Genomic DNA, 26,037 nt, shown 5'->3' with positions numbered 1-26,037 from the left:
TTCTGAGGCAGGAATATCCCAAGTTCAAGGCCATCCTGGGCAACTTAGTGAGATGCTGTCTCAAAAATACAATAAAAAGCCAGGCATGGTTGGCACATGCATGTAATCCTAGTGACTTGGAAGACTGAGACAGAAAGATCACAAGTATTAGGCCGTTTCAGCAACTTAGTGAGACCTTGTCTGCAAATAAAAGTATAAAAAGGACTAGGGACATAGTTTAGTGGTTGAGCACCCCTGGGTTCAATCCCCAGTTAAAAAAAAAATCTAAGAATATTCTTTTTTGTTACCATAATATAATATGCTTGGTAGGTGGTGATTTCTCTAGCAACTACTCTACCACTGAACTACACCCCAGCCACCATTTTCGAAAAATGATGATTTTTCGAAATAAGCTTTCTCCTCTCTCGAAAACCTCCTTTACTCTTAGATTATCACTCTGAGCTTATGGATTCTTTTTATTCTGTGTGTTCTTTTTGATGTTGCAAGTGTTCCTGAATTTCCTAGTTGTGTCTGTGTGTGTGAGGGTGTGTGTGCTCAAGATGTCTCTTGTATTGTTTTGAGTACTTGCTTTTTTTGCACAAGAAAATGTTCTAGTTTCAATATGTAGTGCTCCTTCTCTAGACCTGGAATCAGGTATTTTTCTCATGAAGTCCTAATTTTTTTTAGCAGAGAATGGTATTGGAGCCCCAGATCTGAGTGCTAAATGAGCTCATCAGTCCTGAAGTTTCATTGTTCCAAGTCCTTTTTAAAAATTTATTTATGTATTTATTTATTTATTTATTTAGTTGTAAATTGTGTATGTGGTGATGAGGATCGAATGCAGGGCCTCACACATGTTAGGCGAGCACTCTACCGCTAAGCTACAACCCCAGCCCTCCAAGTCCTTTTAATGAAAACAGCTGAGAAATATCTTTTTCAAAAAAAGAATGAGATCATATTAAGACCTCCAGTTCAAATGTTCAGAGCTCTCCAGTGCCTCTCTCTGTTTCATGTTTAATACTCAGTGCTAGACCCCCTTTGTAGGGGTGGTGCCTTGTATACTCCAGTTCCACAACATTCAGTGTGCCTGTATCCCCGAGCCTTACCAAGAGTGTATTTCCCATTGAAATATAAATTTTAGTTGTGTTTCTTTCACTCTGAGTGAACCTAAGCATTTTTTTTTCATGTGTAAAGACCAATTAGGTATCTGTTGTATACTGTCTTTTCGAGTTGTTAATCCATTTTTTCACCTTTCTTAGTCTTCCTTGATTCAAAAAATTCTTTACATATTGGGAGCTTACTTCCGTAATACATAAAGAGTTCTTGAAATAGTCTTTAAAAAATTCTTTTAAAATGTTATGGTATTTGTTGTAAATGTTTTCTTTCTGTTTATCATTTGTCTTTTTTGGGGGCGGGGGAGACTTACTAGAATCGAACTCAGGGGCACTCAACCACTGAGCCACATCTCTGGCCCTGTTTTGTATTTTATGTAGAGACTAGGTCTCACTAAGTTGCCTTAGCCTCCGAGCTGCTGGGATTACAGGTGTGCGACACTGCCCTAAGCCTCTATCATTTGTCTTTTGGTTTGACTTACAGTATATGTGTGCTTATTCATTTTTTAAAAATTTATGACTTTTTCTTATGCAAACAATTTTTATCTATTTTTATTGCATCTGGATTTTTGTCATAGTCTTTTCCACATGCATTCACACATTTTCTTTTAGTATTTATGTTTTCCATTTTTACAATTAGATCCTTTGTCCATTTGGAGTTTTTTGGCTTATGGTATGAGATGTGGATCCAAAGTAATCTTTTTCCAAATAGCTATCCATTTGTTGGGTAGCCACTTGTTCTTTTTATCTTGTTTCTGGACTTTTTATTCTGTTTAGCTGCTCAGTGTCTGGTCATGATATATACCATTTCTGAACATGTCAAGTTGGTAGTACTATTGAGATTGCTTGGCTCTTAGAGATTCTTTGAACACTCCTTACTTTATGTGTAGAATTATGTATTGGATTGCTGCAGAGTTGCCTCTGAAACAGTCCTCTCCTCTGGTCCCAGAGGAAGGGAATGAGGCAAAAGAACATAGCTTCCTAACACATTTGCAAATCCAAAGCACTCCCATTTTTATAAGTTTTTTTTTTTTTTGTAGTTCCTGAAAAACTATTGCATGAAATATTACCTGAAAATTAACTTAAAAACTAAACAGAGTAAGCATGAAAAGTACCTAATATCATAAAGCACCTAAAGTTATATATAGAGTACACCGAACAAAACACCATGTATTCATTGACCGGTGCTAGCAAGTACTGTGTTTAATCCTCTCTAAGTAAAGAGGCTACAGTCTGAAAAGCTATTGGCGGAATCTGGAAGTAGGCAGATCTGGGATTGACTACTGTTGACCTTGGCAGTGATGATAGGAAGATGACAAACATCTGAGGGGCAGTCAGGTTTCTGGCTTGAAATTACACTTAGGGGAGTGTCGTGAGATAAGTAAGATCACATAGGACAGTGTTGCTGAGAGAAACACTTATTTATCTTCTAAACACCTCTCCATCCATTACTTTCTCTCTTTTTTTTTTTAAAGATAGAGGGAGAGAGGGGGGAGAGAGAGAGAGAATTTTTAATATTTATTTTTAAGTTCTCGGCAGACACAAAATCTTTTGTTGGTATGTGGTGCTGAGGATCGAACCCGGGTCGCACGCATGCCAGGTGAGCGCGCTACCGCTTGAGCCACATCCCCAGCCCACTTTCTCTTTTTTTTTTAATATTTATTTTTTAGTTGTAGTTGTGGACACAATACCTTTATTTTATTTATTTATTTTTATGTGGTACTGAGGATTGAACCCAGGGCCTTGCATGACGTGCTAGGCTATTGCTCTGCCACCGGGCCACAACCTCAGCCCCCATCCCTTTCTTAAGGCTCTGAATATTCTGGTCCTCCTTTCTGGTTACTGAGGAAAAGGGCTATGTAAGCCCTTTATTCATGGAAAGCACTGAGGAAAAAACTTCCTATATTTCCCCATATTAGCATTATGACCACAGGCACATGGTACTTCAACATGTGAAATAGGTGCATACATCTAGCAAGAATTTGAAATCATGCCAGGTAAAATTACTCTTTTTGCCATTGTTACAAGTTACTAGTAATTGCTGTATTTGCTTTCCTGTGATAACTGCTGCTGCCACCAACCACTGATTCTATTCTCTGAGGTAGTTTGAGACCCAGCTTCTTTACCAATCTTCCTGGTCACCCAGCCTGCAAGATCTTATGGACACATGTAACTCTTATAATCAATTATGTTTATTTAATATGTATCCAGTACTATCTTCTTTAAAAAAGTTTAAAAGATGTATTAAAGAAATTATAGCAAATAAGAATTAGTTATAGTCCCACTACCAAAGATAAACCCTGTTAACATTTTGGTATGTATTCTTACAGTCATTTCCCCCCATCAATATGATTTTACTGAGTTGAGATCATACTGTATATATAATGTTGTTTTTCTCCATAACTTTATTGTGAAGCATTTCCAAATATTATTTGGGAATAATATTTCCAAGTTAGATAGATTATGATTTACATATATTTTATTTTTCACGCATATTTTTCTCATTCCAGTTAGATGAGGAGTTTATCAAGAAAAGTTACCCTAATATATCATCCCCACTCCTTACTGAAATGCCTGTAGAGAATATTGTCTTTGGTGGGTGCTAAATAAATATATTTACTTTTTTCTGAAGTGTTTTCCAGTCTAAATGTTACAGGAACTATTGACTATGGAAGACCTAAAATTATTATTATATGCAACTTATTCAGAGTCATTGCAACACCCAAAACTTTCTATCTAGAAAAAGAAACCATGTGTGTGGGCATTTGTTTTAAGGGGGACCTTGAATTCTCTTATATAAGGAATATTTTGATTGAGCATTTGTGCGTTTTTCTATAGTTTCATTAGATTCTTGAAAGAGCATCTAACAGATATATCTTTCTGATATATCTTTCTGATATATTAGGTAACTTTTCTTGATAAATTCCTGATCTAACTGGAGACATAGCCAATCTGGAGATCTATTTATTTACTAAACTTACCTAAAATAAAAGTGTATGCCTATTCACCTTTTACTTTTCTTGGTTTATAGGAAGGGATGAGACCATGCAACCTGCAAAACCATCTTTTCTTGAATACTTTGAACAAAAAGAAAAGGAAAACCAAATCAATAGCTTTGGTAAGAGTGTACCTGGCCCACTGAAAAATTCTTCAGATTGGAAAGTTCCACAGGATGGAGACTATGAGTTTGTGAGTATTGTTGAAATAAAGGGTTCTATCTTCTGGGGGAAGTGATCCAAAATACCACATATCTAGAGCTTTCATTTTACTGAAATGCCTGAGCATAGGAGCAATTTCCTAGGCAGTATGACCTGCAACGGCCCCTGTCAGCATCTCTGGGGCTAAGGGCCTCATGAGGTTGAAATATTTTTACTGACATCTGAGAAATTCCGGGGTCCCTGATTAATGGCATCTCTTTTGCTTTAAAAATCCTTTATTTGTTTGCCATTTTTCTTTTTATCTAGTTTGAAATTGTTAGTGGTAAAAGAAATATTCAGACATCAAATGAAGATGTGACTGTCTTTAGTAGTTTGTTTGTGGTTGTGATCTTTTTTTATTATTTATTTATTTATTTTTTAGTGGTAGTTGGACACAATACCTTTATTTTATTTATTTTTACGTGGTGCTGAGGATCAAACCCAGAGCCTCATACATATTAGGTGAACGCTCTACCGCTGAGACACAACCCCAGCCCTGTGGTTGTGATCTTATATTTAAGAATTAGACTAAAGGGCAGTTGACACTGTTTTGTAGTGCCTTTGCTCTTTTGATAACTGTTCTCCTAATTTTAGTGTGAGACGATTATTCTTTTTTTTTTAAATTTTTTATTTTTTTATTGGTTGTTCACAACATTACAAAGCTCTTGACATATCATATTTCATACATTAGATTGAAGTGGGTTATGAACTCCCAATTTTACCCCAAATGCAGATTGCAGAATCACGTCGGTTATACATCCACAATTTTACATAATGTATTCTGAGTCTTCTAGAGGTTGAATATTAAATTATTCCAAAGTTTCTTGTGAAAAACTGGATGTGGTTTTCCTTCCACTGCTTGTGGAACATTCTCCTTTCCCCACAGACCCTTAGTAATGTTCACAGGGACTTAAAGAGTTAGAGGCAATAAAAAATTGTGGAATAAAGTAAGCTAAGGAGTTTATGTTCCTTTCTAGAAAACATTTTTCTGTTTGGAAATTTTTTGTTTTTACATACTTAAATTCTGAAGTTTGGTATTCAGCTAACATAATTTGTTGTTGTTTATAAAAGATCTTAGTTTGGGCATTAGATTTAACTCTGGGAGCCTTACTAATTTTGGCTTTCCACTACACTGCAGACTGGCTTAGAGGAAGTGATGTTATTCTTCCCTAACTTAACTACTACTTTTGTAAAATGTCATAGTTTATTAAGGATAGAGATCTTTTGAGGACAAGAGTAAAGCACCTGAATTTATTTAACTGAGTAGAACCCAGAACCCATATTAGAACGCAAGTGTTCATTAATTTATTTAGTCAAACTTTTTCTCTTTAGACTGGTGATTGAATCCAAGGGTGCTCTACCATTGGGCTTTATTGCCAGCCATCTTTATTTTTGAGACAGGATCTCGCTAAGTTGTTGAGGCTTGTCTCAAACTTATATTCTTCCTGCCTCAGCCTCCCAAGTTGCTGGAATTACAGGCATGCTATAGAATAAAGAAAGAAAATAAGTAAAACATATAGCATGTCAGATGGTGTGGTGTGTATTGTGGAAAATATAAAGCAAAAGGGAGGTAAGAGGAGAAAGATGGAGCATGTGTGTGGGTGTGTGCGCGCGCGCACATGTGCTGCATGCATACACATGTACACATAACTTTTTAAAGTAAAAGAGTAGTCAATGAAGTCCTTGTTGGTAAGAGGATGAGGAAGTGAACTATGTGAACATCCAGAAGAGGTTTTCAGGCAGTGAGAAAACAGATGCAAAGATCGTGAAGCAAGAACTTGCTTGATGTGTTAAAGAGATAGTATATCAGGAATGGCTTCAGGGTGGAACAGTAAAGGAGATCACAGTGTAAGGGAGAGCCAGATAGCATAGGGCTTTGTGTGGGAAGGGCTTCTACTTGAAGTAGAATGGAAAACCATTGGCAAGAGGTGACTTGATCCTTTTTGTTTTATAATTATTGTTCTAGTTGCTGTGTTAATAGACAATTGAACTACAGATTTTCTGAACACAGGTGCAGTGTTTTTACTTACAAAGGACCAAAGATGCAGTTCACCCTCTGCCTCTCCTCTCTTCTAGGTCTTTGGCTTTCATCTTTTTCACTTTTGTGCTTGCTATTCCATGTTGCCTGTGTAGTTGTCTACAACATATTTGTAAGGCCAGTTTAATGAATCTGTAAGAAAAGGTGTTTAAATAACTTTCAGTTACTAGATCACACCATCATTGGGAGAGAATTCTTAAGAATACTTAAATCTCTGTGTCTAGGACTAATTGTCTTTCTTCCTATCTTTGGTTTTAAATTACAGAAGTTAGGTTCTCCTGAAATACCACTTTAATGCAATTCATTATCTTAGATCAAAAGTTCCAATACATGAAGAATTCATTTCTCTTTGCCACAGTTTGCCTGTACTAAGATCATTGGCAGAGAACTTGTTTTGATGGTTAAGTTATTTATACAAAGGAACTTTTTGTGTGTATTTAAAGAGTGTTTTCTATTTTGGAAATAAGGGATTGCTAGAAGGAATGGACCCGTGCACACTGTGAATAGGCTCACATGTGGCCCATCTGCATTCTTCTAACTCAGAGGCCATAAATTGGCAGTATCCAGCCCACAGATCTTTTTGTGTGTTCTATACGCAAAAACTTTTAGTTGATTTAAAATTTGAGAGATACAATGTTATCTTGAAAACTTGGAAGATTTTTACAGTCTATTCTATATTATTGGGTATTCTCTGGAGCTCAGTAACAGGTGCCCTCTTTGAGTATGTCATCTTCAATTCTTCACAGTGTCTGGCCCACTTCACTCATTTGTATTAACTGTCTGACCTGACACTTAGAGGCATTGCTGTTGGGACTCTTGTTCTAAATTATTTGGATTTGTATATGCTTAAACCAACCTATCCTAATATATAAAATCTTGCTGTATTTTTACCTTCAGATTTTCAAGAGAATTTATCTTATAAATTCTCTTTTAAGAGCATTTCAACTAAACAATGAAAGAAAATTGAAGTGGGATATATACATGAATTGCTACATCAGAAAATACCAAAGATCAAATGGAAAGCTCTAATGTCTTGATATTCTTGATATATAGTTCTGACCTTAATCCCAAAGCAAGCATTTGGCCTCGAAGTGGTCCCTAGACTAGCAGTGTTGGCATTACCTGCAAATTCATGAGAAGTGCAGTTTCTCAGGTCCTGCCCTAGACATAGGGAATCAGAATCTCTGGGGACAGCATTCAGTGGTGCTGAAACCTGACTTCTAACCCTTGAAAGTCTCATTTGAAAATGTTTTTAGAAGTGTAGGTTTCTTCATATAGGCTGCTTTTTTCCTGCTAGGCCCTATAGAAATTCAGAGACAAGGATGTATTCATATTTTATTAACATTATATGGTTTTAAAATTTCTTTGTTATTCTCCTTTGAGTCTCTTGTACTCTTATCAGAAGCATCAAAGAAGTATATAGGGTATGGATTATATACATCTATAAATCACATTTGGCAAAGAAAGAGCCAATCCACTGAATGAACAAAGTTCTGAATACCTACCCTACTCAACAGTCTTAGAAAGACACCTTTTGATTCGAGACAACTAATATTTAATTATGAAAAAGATTTTCTCTTTTCTTCTATGAAGGCAGTTGCTGTTTTGAAATGAACTTTTTGCCCAAAATGGCAAATAGTAAATAACTTAAACAGGAGCAGGAGAATTGATACTGACAAAAAAACTTCCTATTTTTACCAGAAACTGAATACTTGTACCATTTCTAAAATTGAATTTCCTTATTTGCCAAGTTGGGGAAGAAAAAAAAAAAACTCTAAAGACCCTCCCCCTCTTTTGGTAGTTGGACACCTTTATTTATTTATTTATTTTTATAGGCACTGAGAATTGAACCCAGGGCCTCACACATGCTAGGTGAGTGCTCTATTGCTGAGCCACAACCCCAGACCCAAAGATTCCCTTTTAAAGTTTAACATATGTAGTGTTTAGTGAAAAGGGGTGCTTAAAAATGAAATATCCTCTAAAATAGGTATTTTGCGGGGCTGGGGATGTGACTCAAGTGGTAGCACGCTTGCCTGGCATGCGTGCCACCCGGGTTCGATCCTCAGCACCACATACAAACAAAGATATGTCCGTTGAAAACTAAAAATAAAATAAAATAAAATAAAATAAAATTCTCTCTCTCTCTTAAAAGAATAGGTATTTTGCATTCAGTAAACAAATTGATTTTTGGAAAAAAAATATCACTTTTATGAGATACTCATTTTGCCATTTATAATGTCATTTTGCTATTCCTAATGCCACAAAAGCTGTACTCTTAAGTCCAGTTTGTCTCATGAATCTTCAGAAACACCCTGAACAAGACAGATGAGATTGGTGCCCACGTGAACTTTAAGTGAGGGAAACAGACATTGAGTAAGTAATACGGTAAGTAGACCAGTTTAGGTCATAATGGCTATTTTAAAAAGCATACTAAAGAGATAGCTTGAGAAGAGGCCTTAGTTAGGGAAAGGCAGGGCATCCTGCTACAATAAACATAGAGGGGCAGCAAATCATAGGCAGGTAAAGGGAACAATACAAAGACTGAACACAGGGCCAAGTTGGAGTGGGTAAGGAAGGAAAGAAATCCATTGTGAACTGGAGCTGAGTTACACATAGGGTAGCAGTCTAATTGTAAACACAGCAGTAATCACGGTAAATGTGAGTGTATTTAAAATCACTTGTTAAGGGCTGGGGTTGTAGCTCAGTGGTGGAGTGCTTGCCTAGCATGTGTGAGGCACTGGATTTGATTCTCATCACCACATATAAATAAATAAAATAAAGATCCATCAATAGGTTAAAAAATACTAAAAATAAATAAATAAAATCACTTGTTAAAGCACAGAGACTCTGGATAAAATTAGCAGTCAAAATCCAGCTAAATGCTATTTATGAGAGAGATAACTAAAATAAAATCATTGAAAAGTTTAAAACAGTTGAATATAAAAAGATACTCTAGGCAAATATACACTGAAAGTGAAATGGAATTCAAAGAATATCACATGGGGAGGAAATATACTTTACATTGCTAAAAGATACACTTGATCTAGAAAGTTTAAATCATGAACCTATATGAAGCATATATATTTATCTAAAATGATAGAAATACAAGGAACAATGAAACAACTGCAATGATAGGTGAAGACTAAATATTCTTCCCTCATTAATTAACATTTCAGGCTGGGGATGTAGCTCAGTGTAGAGCACATTCTTAGCATTGCATGAGGCCCTGAGTTCAATCCCAACACAAAAGGAAGGAAGGAAAGTTGACATTTCAGTTAAGACAAAACCCAAACATTTAACAAAATTGGTAAAATAAAAAATAGGAAAACCTTTCAAATGAATATTAAACTTTAAAAATGTATGTGGAATATTCAATATTCTTTTGAAATACTCAAAAAGAAATGTCACTCAGCACAAATTGTATAGGCCAATATTTATTGGCTGTAACTTGATAAAATCAGAAATTAATAGTAAGAAAGTAGCCAAAGACACATTATTCTACTTGGAAATGTAACAGAGGTCTTTTAAATGTAGTAGAGGAACACTTTTACATATCTCTAAATAATTCTTTAAAATAAAGTCAAAATAGAAGTTATAAACTGCTTAGAAATTAATTATAAGAATCCTACAAAATTCAGATTCCTATAATTCAGTACATGTGGGATACAGCACAAAGTGGTACTTAGAGAAAGATTTATAATCTTAAATGCATTTTGTTTTTAGGTTGCAAGAAATATTTTAAGTGCTGGGTTTGGGTGGCACACACATGCAATCCCAAGCAGCTTGGGAGGCTGAGGCAGGAGGATCACAAGTTCAGAGCCAGCCTCAGCAATTTAGGAAGGCTCTAAGCAACTTACTGAGACCCTTTCTCAAGATAAAAAATTTTAAAAAGGGCTAGGGATGTGGCTCAGTGGTTATGTACATCTGGGTTTGATCACTAGTACCAAAAACAACAAGAAGAAAGATTGTAAGTAAGCTAAAAGCAAGATAAAGATAAAAGTAAAATTTAATGAAACAGAAAACAAACAAAAAAAGTTGATCAGGAAAACCAAAGGCTAGTTTATTGAAAGACCTGATATTTGGTGGATTTAATTAAATTAGTAAGATTATACAGATAGTTGCATAGCAAAGTTTGAGTCAAAGCCCATTCTTTTAACCATCTGTACTGTGTGACCTTTCTCTAGGCTGTTCTGGTAAATTCTGTCATAAAGTGCTTATTAAAAAAGTGCTGTGGAAACCCAGAAGGGAGCAAGAACCCCAGGGAAGACATTCAGAAGTCTTAATTGAAGTGAAGTTTGAAAGATGAATAGGAATGCTCTAGCCAGAGGAGGAGGGGAAAGGTATTCTGGGCTGAGAGAGGGAGAGAAGTATGTCTTGGAGATTCTTGAGGCCTGTGGTGTGACCGAGAATACCTAAGTATTCTGGATCATAGGGGTGTGGGGTTTGAGAGGCAGGAGAGGGACTCAGGAAAGATTAGTAGAGAAAGTAAATTAATGCCCAGTACCTTCTTTTCTGGTAATATTTAGTATTCTTTGAATTTTCCTTGGTGTATCAGAGAAATTAAAAATAGAATCCTAATGCAGCACAGAGCTAATACCACTCTGCATTTGTGTGATAATGGGTCCATTAGAAGATAAAATCACTAAATTGTTAATTTAGAATTTTTTTTTATATCTTTATTTATTTGTATGTGGTGCTGAGGATCGAACCCAGTGCCTCCCGCATGCCAGGCCAGTGCGCTACCACTTGAGCCACATCCTCAGCCCCAATTTTTAGAATTAATTTAATGAAAGTAACAGAACCTGAAGATTGTTCAGATTCCCTAGATGGGATGGGGTTGGGGCTCAGCGGTAGAGCGCTCACCTATCTTGTGTGAGGCCCTGGTTTCGATCCTCAGCACCACATAAAAATAAATAAACAAAATAAAGGTATTGTGTCCAACTAAAAAATAAATTTAAAAAGTTAAAAAAAAAAAACAAAACATATAGATGACCGAGGTTGAGAAAGATACATTTTAGTCCAGAGTTTTCCCTAAGAAGCTGACAACAACCTGTGATTTCTTGAAACTTTTAACCATTCATTTCTAGATCAGGGCTATAAACCTGATTATAAATTGAGATTTCTTTGGGTTTTAATTTATTTTGTATTTTTAATTTTAATTAAATGTTTAAAAAGTAGTATTTGATTCAGTTATTGGAAAACTTTTGCGTATTTGGAACAACATGTATATCAATTTCACAATGATAATAAGCCACTTTGTAAGGAAGCCCTTATTTAGGAATAGAAAAATATCCACACTTGAATTGCCAAGTTTGTTTTAAAGCCTGAGGCAATGTTAAGGTAGCTATCTCCTCTCACTGCAAGGGGAAAAGTATTCCATTTTATACATCAAGTCTAATAAAGTTGTAAGTTACATAACCTATCTCTAAGTAGTCTCCAATCATACATAATAAGCATGTTAATATTTTTAGACTACCTACAGAAATACAGTTGAATCATATACTAAATTAAAGTACTTGCCATTACAACCAAAATGGTTTTATTTTTTTCATTGTCAACATCCACAACATTGAAATGTGTGTTTTTTTGTTTCTTTTTAAAATTTAATTAATTTTATTTATAAATGACAGTGGAATGCATTACAATTCTTATTTTTCATATCTTTGGTTGTATACAAAGTATATTCACACCAATTCTTGTCTTCATACATGTACTTTGGATAATAATGTTCATCACATTCCACCATCATTTCTAACCCCATGCCTCTCCCTTCCCCTTCCACCCCTCTGCCCTATCTAGAGTTTGTCTGTACCTTCCATGCTTCCCCTCCCTACCCCACTATGAATCAGCCTCTTTATATCAGAGAAAACATTCGGCATTTGTTTTTTTGGAATTGGCTACCTTCACTTAGCATTATCTTCTCCAATGCCATCCATTTACCTGCAAATGCATGATTTTATTCTCTTTTATTGCTGAGTAACATGCCACATTTTTTTTTATCCATTCATCTATTGAAGGGCATCTAGGTTGGTTTCACAGTTTAGCTATTGTGAATTGTGCTGCTATAAACATTATGTGGCTGTGCCCCTGTAGTAAGCTGTTTTTAAATCCTTTGGGTATAGACCCAGGAGAGAGTTTTAGCTGGCTCAAATGGTGCTTCCATTCCCAGTTTTCCAAGAAATCTCCATACTGCTTTCCATATTGGCCACACAAATTTGCATTCCCACCAGCAATGTATCAGTGTAACTTTTCCCCCACAACTTCGCCAACACTTATTGTTGTTTGTATTCATAATAGCTGCCATTCTGATTGGAGAAATCTTTACCCCTCACACATCAGGTAGAGCACTAATCTCTAGGGTATATAAAGAACTCAAAAAGCTAAACACCAAAAATAATAATAATAATAATAATAATAATAATAATAATAACCCAATCAATAAATGGACCAAGGACCTGAACAGACACTTCTCAGAAGATGATATACAATCAGTCAACAGATATATGAAAAAATGTTCATCATCGCTAGCAGTTAGAGAAATGCAAATCAAAACTAGTCTTTTTTTAATTTCTTAAATATTACTTTAATGTACATTTAAAAATTTATGTTTAACGCCAGGAGGATCACAACTTCAAGGTCAGCCTAGGCAACATAACTAGACTCAGTCTCAAAAATAAACAGGGCTGGGGATGTGACTCAGTGGAGGGCCCCTGGGTTCAATCCCCACTACTGCCAAAAAACATTTAAGAAATATGGCACATTCAGAAGTCCTCTGTAAACATAATAATTTCTCAGTATATTTTCTACTTTGTTTCATACATAAAAAGCTTAATTTATAAAATCATAAATGACACTATGAACTCTATGGCCTAGAATAACATATGAATTATGGAATTTGAAAAAAAAAACATACTCTTTGATTTTACCAATGGCATGCAGTAGTTGCAGTGTTTAGTATCATTTAAGTGGCTTATCACAAATTCTTATTGTCTACCAGCTTATTCTATTAATAGACCTTTCAGTTTATTTGGTAGATATACCATGAATTGAAAAAGTCGAAATGGTCAAAAGCCAAGATTTTTTAAAAAAACAGCAGAGAAAGTGCCGATCTAAATATCACTAAATCCTGTTAAAGCCACTTCAGCTTGTCTGAATAAGAAAATATTACCCAAGAATGAATGCTTATATCATCACTTAAATGATGTCTAACAAAATCTAACATTTAAGAAACAAAAAAATGAGATTAAATCCATAGTAAGCCTTGCCAAAAAAATTCCACTGAGATTCTATTACAGGAACAGAACCAATACATCTGAAATTTTCCAGAATTTATTTTTGAATCATCATTTTGATGATTTAAGACTTTAAAGGTAAAAATAATGACACAAAATGATTTTTAAAAGCCATATTTATGATTCCTGATGTATATTTCATTAGTTTCCATTTAATGACTAGAAATCCTTATTCAGAAAATATTATTTATCTGTTGAAATATACTACCTATCTAGTTATTTATTAAATATATACTCAATATTTGTTAGGTAAGCATTCCTGTTACTTTGCATGTTGGCTGTGTTTCATTTTAAAACATTTTTTAGGCCTTTAGTATATAAAACTTAGAAAATATTCTCAACTAATATTCTCATTAGATATAAATGATTCAAAATATAAATAATACTAAGCTAACACTGTTGGTACTTTTAAAAATCTAAGTTTCTAGAAGTTTTATTTTTCAGTCAATATAACAATGATCTAGTTCACATTATTCACGGTCCAAAAAATGTTGGGGTTTTTTTGTTGTTATTTTTTTAGTTTTGGTGCCAGAAATTGAATTTTTGCTTAACCACTGAGCCACATCTCCTGACCCTTTTATTTTTACACAGGGTCTCACTAAATTGCTTAAGACCTTGCTAGTTGCTGAGGCTGGCTTTGAACTTGTGATCCTCCTGCCTCAGCCTTTGGATTCTCTGGGATTACAGGAATATGCCACTAACACCTAGTGCAAAAAATGTTTAAAAAACCAAATATTCTTTGTTAAAGACTAGAAATGATTTTCTACGTAAAACAAACAAACAAACAAAAAACACCGAGGGCTGGGGATATAGCTCAGTTGGTAGAGTGCTTGCCTTGCATGCACAAGGCCCTGGGTTCTAATCCCCAGCACCATCCACACACACACACACACACACACACAAGAAACCCCACCAAAATTCTGGCATACATAAGGAATCTAAATACAAATTCACAAATGGTGGCTAAAATTCTGTCCACTTTCAACCTAATACAATATAAATCTATAAACATTTTAAAGTATATAATGGAAATGTCAAGAAGTCAGAACTACTATACATCATTACTGATGGGTTCCACTGTACTTCAGACTGGCACAGCATATGTGCACATCTGATGGACAGATGGCTTAGAAAATTAAAACTACCAGAGCTATAGATAAGGAATACATAAATACAAACATAGTAGAACCAAAATAGGCCATTTAAAAGAAGATGAATAAGATGGTATGCAGATACTTGATGGTTTCTCTGTAAGCCCCTTTGCGCTAATTTATAAAGCTACGGTTTTGTAATTCTTTTAAAAAGGAAAAATTTTCTACACTTCTGCATGCAGTAATTTCACTGTACATTCATGTGTAGTCTTTAGATCCTCCCAAGGAGCTTGACATATCTCATCAGGATTTCTGCAGAAGGTCAGCTTGTCATATTCTCAGCAGCCTTTAGTGCTTCAATAGCCTTGCATATTTCCTTGATAACCAATGATCAAGCTTCCTTGTTAATTCCTTGTTCACAAAGTGAAACACAGACAGTGTTTACATGTCTAAGCCAATATTCAAAATTCTTGAAATCTCAAGCAGCTTGTCCATGGTTTCCTTAACTGTATTAAAATTTGCTTTCCACAAGCTGGTGCCATTGCCACTCTTCATGGTGGAGGCCAAGGGAGGCATCTTTGGGTTTTTATTAAGAAGTTTTACTGAATTGTTCGAGCAGGGTCACTTATTCATTCTTTATTAGGTCTAGTTTTTTGCTTTTGATTATATGCTTTAGACATTTGCTAGGAGTTGAGAATTACTACTACTGTAGCAGATATGCCTTTATTTTACTGATGTTTAAATTAACAATCCCAAAAGTATGTCTTTATATTTTCTGGGAACCAATTATCTACAACTTGAAATTTTATCTGCTGTTTTATAATGACATAGGAAACTTTTCTAAAACATTATCTATGAATTTATTGTCCATTTTTGCCAAATGAATTTTAAAAATTAGTGTACATGCTTGAATATCCCAACTTCCATTTTAAGATAAAACCTAATGAAGTTCCAATCACTCAGCAACATGCATCATCAACTTGTTGTTGTTGTTACTGGGGATTGAACTCAGGGGCTCTCAACCACTGAGCCATATTCCCAGTCTTATTTTATATTTTATTTGGAAACAGTGTCTCACTAAGTTGCTTAGTGCCTCGCCATTGCTGAGTCTGCCTTTGAATTTATAATCCTCCTGCCTCAGCCTCCCAAGCCACTGGGATTCATCATCAGCTTTTATAACTGTTCTTGTTTTATATAATCCTTCACCTCCACTATTCCCCTCTTTGACTAAGTGTTAATTTCCAGTGGTCTCAGTCTCCCCCCCTTTTTTGTTTTCAGGGATTGAACTCAGGGACACTTGACCACTGAACCAAATCCCTAGCCCTTTTTTGGTAATATTTAGAGAGAGAGTCTTACTGAATTGCTTAGCAGTTTGCTCTAGCTGCAGCTGGCTTTGAACTCGTGATCCTCCTGCCTCAGCCTCCTGAGCCACTGGGATTACTATTCCCCACTTTTACCTCTTGATTGTTTTGAAGTAAATCAAAGGTGAATGTATATCATTTCTAAATATCTTCGTGTATATTTCTAAGATATTAAAGACCTCTTTACAATACCTTAAAGAATGATTCTTGAGCTGTGGTTGTGGCTCAGGGGTAGAGTGCTTGCCTGGCATGTGTGAGGCACTGGGTCCAATTCTCAGCACCACATAAAAATAAACAAATAAAGGTATTGTGTCTTTCTACAACTAAAAAAAAACAAAACTAAAAAAAGAATGATTCTTCATGCTTCAAAATACTTGTGATTATTCAGTTTTCCCCATTATAATTTGTTTATACAGTGAAATAGACTCCAGATAAGAGCTCTGTACTGCATTTGGTTGATATCTCTGTATACAGTCTTTTAATTCATAGGCCCCTACTCCCACATGCTTTGTGAGATTGTTGAAGAAACTAGTTGTTTCATATGATTTCCCAACCTTTGGATATTGCTGATAGCATCTGAGTGGTACTGTTTAATGTGTTCTATGAATTTCTTGTAACTTGGTAGTTTAATCTAGACCAGGAGCTCTCAGGATCCCTTTGCACTTATCAACATTATTGGGGGCCAGCGGGTATGGCTCGGTAGTAAAGCACTTGCCTACCATGCAAGAGGCCCTGGTTCCTCCAAAGCTTTTATTTATATGGGTTATATCTATTGATATTTACTGAATTAGAAATTAACTGAGAATTTTAAAATAATTTATTATAATTCACTTAATAAACTCATTCATTAATATAAAAAATTTATGAACATATATTCCCCCAAAAAACAAACAATAAGAATGATACTGTTTATATTTCTTAAGCTGTAAATATGGCTTAAATAGGCGATAGTAGATTATCACACCTATTTTTGTGTTCAGTCTGTCTTAATATATTATTTTGGTTGAAGTATATGAAGAAAGCCTATCCTGGCAAAGATGTGTAGTTGGAAAAAGGAGACATACTTTAACAGCCTTTTCAGATAATTGTGGATATTTTCTTTGACCCTATATCAAAATACAACGGTGGTGGTAAAACCGAAGTTTTGAGAGGAAACTTGATTCCGTGCTTCTGCAGATGAGACTGGAGTTTCTCTGTTTCTGCTGGCTGGTGGGGTCTGCATAAGGTTGCAGGCGTCTGAGAACGCCTCCCAGGTGTCTTTTTTTTTTTTGGTTTGGTAATGAGGATTGAACTCAGGGCCACTTAACCACTGAGCCACATTCTCAGTCCTAAATTTTGTATATTATTTAGAAACAGAGTCTGAGTTGCTTAGTGCCTCACTTTTGCTGAAGCTGGCTTTGAACTTGCAATCCTCTTGCCTCAGCCTCCCGAGCCTAGCCGCTGGGATTACAGGCATATGCAACCGCGCATAGGACCTCTTAATGGAGGGCTGTACCCTTAAGTATTGTAGCAGACCTCAGCAGCTCACAATCAATTTCACCTTTATGGGTTCTTATGAATTCAAAGAATGAAATCCACAGACCAAAATGAACGAATGAAAGAGTAGAATTTATTGAAGAATAGAAACAGGAACTGAACTCTTGCAGTGCAATAGAGGCCCTGTAGTAAGCATTTCTGCTCCAGAGGTACTAGTCTAGGGATTTATAGAGCATTTGGTTCACTGCTATGGGTCCATACTTACGCTAATTAGGGTTTGGAAATGTACTAATGCTATCAACTCTTGAGTCCTGATTGCCATTCAGCTCTGCCCTGCTTCTGTTTTCTCATCACAGGTCAGGAAGCAGGAGGTTGAGGTCATGGGATGGTCTATCCTTGCTGGTTCTGGGCGGCAGCATGTGTGCAGGGGGCTTCTACAATAGGCATCCGTACCTTGTCCAGGCCTGACCACCCAGGGGTGACATTTTGGTGCACCTTGGCTAGCAGTGCCTCAGGACTGCCACACCCACATGTTGAATTCCACCCTGCCACTCTGCTCTAGTGCTCTGCTGCCATTTCTCAGCAGGGACCAGTAGGCTGGCTGTGCAGCTTGGCAGCCAGGAAGCCATGTCAGTGGTTTCTTAAAGGTCAGTTGCAGTGTGGAATCTGAAACTTTAATATACTACATATTAAAATTCATTGGATGGGACATTTATTCACACATGATTTAATAACATTGTGCCTTCTTCATTTGAAAACCATTGGTCCACTGTGTTATACAGATCTTCCAAATATTGGCATATTTCATTATACAAATTTTTTTTTAAATCCTCAGATTTATGACCCATCTCTTCAGGAATCAAGTTTTCCAAAATTCTGATTTTTGTTTGAAAGTTTGAGTTTTTATCATTGTCAACAAATACTTGCAGCCATTTTCCTTTTAAGTAGCGTACTCACTTTTTCCATTTTTGAGAAAATGTTTGCCAGATACCTAAGTCTAAAAAAGCAAAGTGTGTTAGTATTTCTTTCACGTAAAAATGGTATTTCATGGAAAAGCAGCTAGTTGAGTTGCACAAGTCCTTTGCCTCAAGATGACCATCATATTTCAGTTACCACAGAAACTCTTTGTGCAAACTTTCCATTTCATCATGGATACTGTTAAAAAAGACATGAACTTTAATAAATTATTACTTATTAGTACTTCATCAAAGGATGAGGTTGATGGAATTGGTGTTTTTGTTTTTTAATTGTAGCCTGTGATCCTGAAGAATGTAGTAACTGCTAACACTGTGCAGTGCCACTTTTTTTTTTTTTAAACGTTTCTATTTTTTTTTTTTAATATTTATTTCTTGGTTCTCGGCGGACACAACATCTTTGTTGGTATGTGGTGCTGAGGATCGAACCCGGGCCGCACGCATGTCCGGCGAGCACGCTACCGCTTGAGCCACATCCCCAGCCCAACCACTTTTGATTCATACTACAGCTAGCAGGTTTTTATTTAATTTTGTTTGCAGTATTGGGAATTGAACTCAGGAGTGCTCTACCACTGAGCTACATCTCCAGCTTTTGTTTTGTTTTGTTTTTTGAGAGAGGGTCTCCTCAAGTTGCCAAGACTGACCATGACATCAATCCTCCTGTCTCAGCTTCCTAAGAAGCTAGGATTACAGGTGTATACTACTTACCGCACCTAGTAAGAACCTAGCAGTTCTCCCCACCATTGCTCTTGCACTATCGATGCAAGTTTCAACACAGTAGAAAAGGCAAATAATGTTTTAGAATGAAAATAGTTTGACCTTATTCCTTTAAGAGGGTGTCAGGATCTCTAATAGGTCCACTGGCCATAATTCTGGAATTGTTAATCTTGAACAGATTCATGGTGAATTTTTTTGGCAAGGATATTTCATAGGTTGTATGTGTACTTCAGTCTGGAGGTTCCTAATGTCTGGATCTGGATATATGGTCATCATTTATTGCTGTTGTTGAAAGCCACTGAAGGTACTAGATGCCATTTCGTTAGAAGATACAAAATGTTGACGTTTGATGGTTTCTTCTCCATTTACCAACTGAAATGCTTGTGAAATTAAGCATTTCATTAACTTTGTAGATGCTATTAGGTATAATTTATGTAGAAAAGACAGATTATATACTTGATTTCCCCTCTTTATTACCATTTTTCAAAATAATGAGTTTCCTACCATTCTCCAAAGAAAACCAATGATTTTTTGTGTCATTAATGAATTCATGGATTTAAAAATATTTGATGTATTTTAGTCCTTTGAGTTTTTAAAAAAATTTTCAAGTTGTCCCATCTTGATTTCATCCTACAAGTTTTTTTAACCTGATTTATTGCGGTTTGATTTTTATATTTCAGAGTAATTTTCAAGCGCTTTCTTGCTTTCTCATGTGATGAAATATTCCAGATTCATCTTGTCCATTTCCTGCACCAAAGCTGGAAACAGCCATTTTTCAAAGGAACTCTGGTTCCCTTTAGTGGGAATAATAGTCAGAAAACACAGTCTACTATAAGGTGTGCTCATTGCAGTTAAATCATTTTTTTCTAGGTCTTTTCAATGGACAAAACCAGGGTATATGTTTATTTCAAATTCATGAATTCTTACACTAATTGCAGTTCATATTGAATACTGCAGATGTAGTATTAACCACTTTGATCCAATATTTGTATTCCTTCCCCTCAGTAGTGCCAATGTTTGCTTTACATTCTATAATAAGCATGTCAGCCTCGGAATAACAGTACCAGTACTTCCACCAGCAATTACTGAACACAATTGTGTTACAGCTCCCTTTGTCCTTAGGGCATGTCCCAGAAGTATAATCAAATTATTGTATGTTGAAGCCACTTGGAATAGTTCTCTGTGGTTGTGCATATACTCAATATGTAGATAGACTGGTTATTTTATTTTGCTTTTCTTATTGTTTTACCTTATGATTATATAAATTATATGGTTCTAAAGGCAAATCCACAAAACAGAGTTATTCAGATTTAGCATATGTCCTTATTTCCTATACCATTTTCACTTTTTTGTTATGTTTTGAAGATGTGTGCACACATACACACACACATATTTGTACTCATGTTCTAAGATAACAGTAGTATAGTATACATACTTTTCTCTTTGTTTTTACTTAACTTTATATCTTTAAAAATCACTCCATAGCAGTATGTAGAAATAGTTGACATTCCTTTTTTTTTTTTTTTTCCTATCTTTGCATTCTGTTGGGAGAATATACTGCAGTTTATTCAGCCAGTTCTCTGCTGATACATGCTTAGGTTATTCACAGTGGTTTTAAAGTTAATTGCTTCATAAACCTTATGATACTTTTTATAAGTCTTAGCTTTGATTTTTTTTATTATTTCTTACACACATGACAATAGTGGAGTGCATTACATTCATATTTTTTGCATTACGATTCTTAATACACCTTTATACCACAATTTATCAAATCTCTGTTTTTATATAAGGTATGTTGACACCAAATTCACATCTTCATACATGAATTTTGTATAATGATGACTGTCTCCTTCCACTGTCCTTGCTATTTCCCCTTACCTTTGATTCTTAAAGATCATAGTTTCAGCTTTTCAGTATTGAGAAGTTAGTTAAATTTTTTAAGCCTGTTTAGCTTTTTTAAAAAGCAAGGCGTAGATTTATTCAGAGATCTGTCTCTGCCACAGTCTGGTGCTGTTTATATAAACTAACTAGTCTCTAAGACTAATTTAATCATAGTGCTACGGTCACAGGAAAGTGAAGTCAGTCTTGTGGCAAACATTGTTTGTTAGCCTGCCCCAAGTTATCAGAATGCAAGTTAGTATTAGCAAGGGAAGAAGGGGTCCTGTAGGCCTAGATTCCTAATTGCTATAAACAGAATCTGACGTTTTTAAAGTTTGAATCTCATTTCAATCAAGGTCAGATTTGGTTCAGTTACTTTAATTATGCTATAATTTGAAGTCAGAAAAGAAAAGGGAAAACAACTATAAATTCAGTATTACTTGTTGTTTGTTGAGAAGGTTTCAAAAGTTGATTTTTTTTTTTTTTCATACTGGGGGATTGAATCTAGGGTACTTAACCACTGAGCCACATCCCTAGCCCTTTTTATATTTTATCTTGAGACAGGGTCTCGCCAAGTTGCTCAGGACTCTCACTAAGTTGCTGAGGCTGGGTTTGAGCTCAAGATTTTCCTGCCTCAGCCTTCTGAACTTCTGGGATTATAGGCTTGTACCACTGCATTTGGCTGAAAGATATTTTTTAAAGTAAATTTGCTATTAATCTAGAAAAGAAACTTCAGATTTTCAGCTGAGATGAATGTAAATTGTTTTTCTTACTGCTGGATCCACAGCCATGCCTTTGAATGATGACCTCATTCACCTATTTTTTTACTCTTCTTCTGAGCTGTCAAAAATACTGTTAGTCTTTCTACTCAGCTTCACCTCCCAATTTTTTTCTGGCATGAGCTCTTGATAGTACACTAATCTATTATCCTGGGACATGAAATGTTGAGAAGACAAGGATGAAGGAGGCAGGGGATTAGCAAGGATGGTGGAATGTGATGGACATCATTATCCAAAGTACATGTATGAAGACACGAATTGGGTGTCAACATACTGTATATACAAACAAAGATATGAAAAGTTGTGGTATATATGTGTAATAAGAATTGTAATGCAAAAAAGTACATGTATAAAGACATGAATTGATGTGAACATACTTTATACAAAGAAATGAAAAATTGTGCTCTATATGTGTAATAAGAATTGTAATACATTTTTTAAAAAGAAGAAGACAAGGATGAAGATTTATGTCAATTTTCTCATCTCTATCCAAAGAAAGAGTCTCTTAGAACTCTGAAAGTAGTATTTGCTTAAGTCCCCCAGGGCCCCTGAAAGAAAAACATGATGTGGAGCTTTTTTTTTTTTTTTTTTCATTTCTAAGATGTGTCGCTTGTATCATATCCCTCTCCCAACATAACCACTTCACTTGACAAAGATCCTGATGCTCCACCACTCAAACGAAATACAACACAATTGGATATCTTTTGTCTTCAACAAGTTCACTCCAAGCCCTGATCATCCTTGAATGGAAAGCAGGTTTCTTTTCCTTTCTTCATATCAATTTGAGACTTCAAACTAACAGGCTAAGGAAGACAGAATTTCGGGAGGTTGAGCCGTAGGGGAAAGGCTGATTGTTGGTGCTTCATTGTGCTGCCACTGAGAGACACAACTCAGAGTATTGGTTGGGCTGTACATTCAAGTTTTTTGACTGAAAATTTTAGATTTCAGGTTTCTATAGAAGGTTCTATAAACTGTGGTTGGGTCTCTTTGTTTGGAAGTATATTAGGTGTATCAAAGTGACTGCTCTTTGTTATAAAGGAGTAGGACTGATCCTTAAGATCAGTAGAGGCAAGCTTTTAGGGTTCGCATCCTGACTTTACTATTTTCTGAATAGCTTTAAGCCAGTTTCTTTCTTCTAAGCTTCATTTTCATCTGTAAAAAGGGGTATAACACTAGAACTACAGGATAGATTTAGTGTTAGTTTAAGAGTTAAAGGGTAATGCATAAAAAATGCGACCATAATAGGCACTTCATAAATGCCAGCTTTCCCCCTCACTTTCTTTTCATTTCCCAAAACATTGTCCATGGAACAAGTTTCAGTTACCTAAACCTTTTCCCCAGGGGTCTTCCATTGACTTCCATTATAACATCAGAGAGATAACATTTCTAAAGAAAACTTAACTCCCAAAGGGATTGATTAAAAAACTGCTTAAAAATCAAAAGATTAAAACCATTGCTAGTTGAAAATTGAATTCCAAAGTAGTCATTAGTATTATTTTAATAACTTTCCAATGTCTTCCTCTCACCCTCCCTTCCTCTTTCATCTCTACTCAACAATTTTTCTTTCTTTTTAAAAATTTTAAATGTTATTTTATTTATTTTTTAATTTTAAATTTATTTATTCTAATTTGTATGATAGCAAAACACATTTCAATTCACTGTACACATATAGAGCACAATTTTTCATGTCTCTGATTGTAAACAAAGTAGAGTCACACCATTCGTGTCTTTGTATATGTACCTAGGGTAATGATGTCCATCTCATTTCACCATCTTTCCTACCCACATAATCCCTCCCTTCCCCTTCATCCCCTTTGCCCTATCTAAAGTTCCTCCATTCCTCCCATGACCCCCCACGCTCAATCCTGTTATGAATCAGCATTCTTATATCAGAAGACATTAGGTTTTGGGGGATTGGCTTACTTCACTTAGCTTGATATTCTCCAACCCCATCAATTTACCTGCAAATTTCATAATTTTATTCTATTTTAATGCTGAGTAATATTCCATTGTATATGTATACCACAGTTTTTTTATCCATCTACTGAAGGGCATCTAGGTTGGTTCCACAATTTAGCTATTTTTGTGAATTATGCTGCTGTAAACATTGATGTTACTGTGTCACTGTAGTATGCTGATTTTAAGTCCTTTGGAAATAGACCGAATAGTGGGATAGCTGGGTCAAATGGTGGTTCCATTCCTAGTTTTCTAAGGAATCTTCATACTGCTTTCCACATTGGTCGCACCAATTTTCAGTCCTATCAGCAATGTATGAGTGTGCCTTTTCCCCATATACTCGCCAACACTTACTGTTGTTTGTATTCTTTTTTTAAAAAATATCCTTAAGTTTTATGTGGACACAATATCTTTATTTTACATTTATGTGGTGCTGAGGATTGAACCCAGTACCTCATGCATTGCTAGGTGAGCACTCTACCACTGAGCCACAACCCCAGCCCTGTTCTTAATAGCTGTCATTCTGACTGGAGTGAGATGAAATCTTAGAATAGTTTTTTTTTAAAATTTGTATTTCTCTAATTATTTCTTTAATTTCTAGAGATGTTGAACATTTTTTCATATATTTGATGATAGTATATCGTTTTCTGAGAAGTGTCTGTTCAGTTCCTTGGCCCATTTGTTGATGGGGTTATTTAGGGGTTTTTGGTGTTAAGTTTTTTTTAATATTTATTTTTTAGTTGAAGGTAGACACAATACATTTTTTATTTCTTATCTTTATGTGGTGCTGAGGATTGAACCCAGTGCCTCACACATGCCAGGTGAGTGCTCTTCGTCTGAGCCACAATCCCAGCCCTGGTGTTAAGTTTTTTGAGTTCTTTATATATCCTAGAGATGAGTGCTCTATCTGATGTGCATGTGGTAAAAATTTGATCCCATTCTGTAGGCTATCTATTCACCTGACTGAGGTGTTTCTTTTGCTGAGAAGAAGCTTTTCAGTTTGAATCCATCCCATTTATTGATTCTTGGTTTTCTTTCTTGCACTATAGAAGTCTTATTAAGGAAGTTGGGCCCAATCCAACATGATGAAGGTTTGGGCCTACTTTTTCATCTATTACACGTAGGGTCTCTGGTTTAGTTCCTTGGTCCTTGATCCACTTTGAGTTGAGTTTTGTGCATGGTGAGAGAGAAGGATTTAATTTCATTTTGCTGTATATGGATTTCCAGTTTTACCAGCATCATTTGTTGAAGAAGCTATCTTTTTTCCAATATGTTTTTGACGCCTTTGTCTAGTATGAGATAAATGTATTTATGTGGATTTCTCTGTGTCCTCTAGGTACCATTGATCTACATGTCTATTTTGGTGCCAATACCATGCTGGTTTTGTTACTATTTCTCTGTAGTACAGTTTAAGGTCTGGTATAGTGATGCCACCTGCTTCACTCTCCTTGGTAAGGATTGCTTTGTCTATTCTGGGTTTCTTGTTTTTCCAGATGAAATGAATTCAGCAAAGTAGCAGAATATAAAATCAACACCCATAAAGCAAAGGCATTTCTGTACATCAGTGACAAATCCTCTGAAAGAGAAACTAGGAAAACTACCCCATTTACAATAACCTAAAAAAAAAAAAAAACCTTGGGAATCAACTTAATGAAAGATGTGAAAGACCTCTACAATGAAAACTATAGAACACTAAAGAAAGAAAGAAGACCTTAGAAGATGGAAAGTTCTCCCTTGTTCTTGGATAGGCAGAATTAATATTGTCAAAATGACCATACTACCAAAAGCACGATACAGATTTAATGAAATTCCAATCAAAATCCCAATGACAGGGCTGGGGTTGTGGCTCAGTGGTAGAGCACTGGCCTAGCATGTGCGAGGCCCTGGGTTCGATCCTCAGCACCATATAAAAATAAATAAATAAAAAGAAAGGTATTGTGTCTGACTACAACTAAAAAATATTTTTTAAAAAATCCCAACGACATTCCTTATAGAAATAGAAAAATCAAGTTTTTCTTTCTACCCACCTCACATGCTTTTCAAACCACCAAGCTCTCTTGGTGTTGTAAGCCAGACCTCCAATTGCAATAACACACTTTTGCCAGTAGATGCCACCCTTTGGCTTCTAGTGTGTGCAGTCTTCTGTGTGGCGTATCCTTATGCCAGAGAGAGGTTGTGGCTGGGTAA

General features: G+C 35.7%; 1 protein-coding gene and 1 pseudogene across 2 annotated transcripts in view; one reads left to right on the top strand and one right to left on the bottom strand.

The window, feature by feature from the left end:
* The window catches only part of Stk4 (serine/threonine kinase 4), a 98,686-nt gene that overhangs the window by 44,920 nt on the left and 27,729 nt on the right, over positions 1-26,037 (top strand). For both annotated transcript variants that reach the window (XM_005325286.5, XM_040274294.2), the window contains exon 10: positions 4,123-4,280. In XM_005325286.5, the coding sequence (XP_005325343.1) occupies positions 4,123-4,280 (158 nt within the window). The remainder of the gene's footprint in view (positions 1-4,122; positions 4,281-26,037) is intronic.
* Positions 15,032-15,264, bottom strand: LOC120886205 (mitotic-spindle organizing protein 1 pseudogene; annotated as a pseudogene).

Source organism: Ictidomys tridecemlineatus, chromosome 5 (assembly GCF_052094955.1).
Source record: "Ictidomys tridecemlineatus isolate mIctTri1 chromosome 5, mIctTri1.hap1, whole genome shotgun sequence".
NCBI lineage: Eukaryota > Metazoa > Chordata > Mammalia > Rodentia > Sciuridae > Ictidomys > Ictidomys tridecemlineatus.
This window is presented reverse-complemented; position numbering and strand designations above follow the sequence as displayed.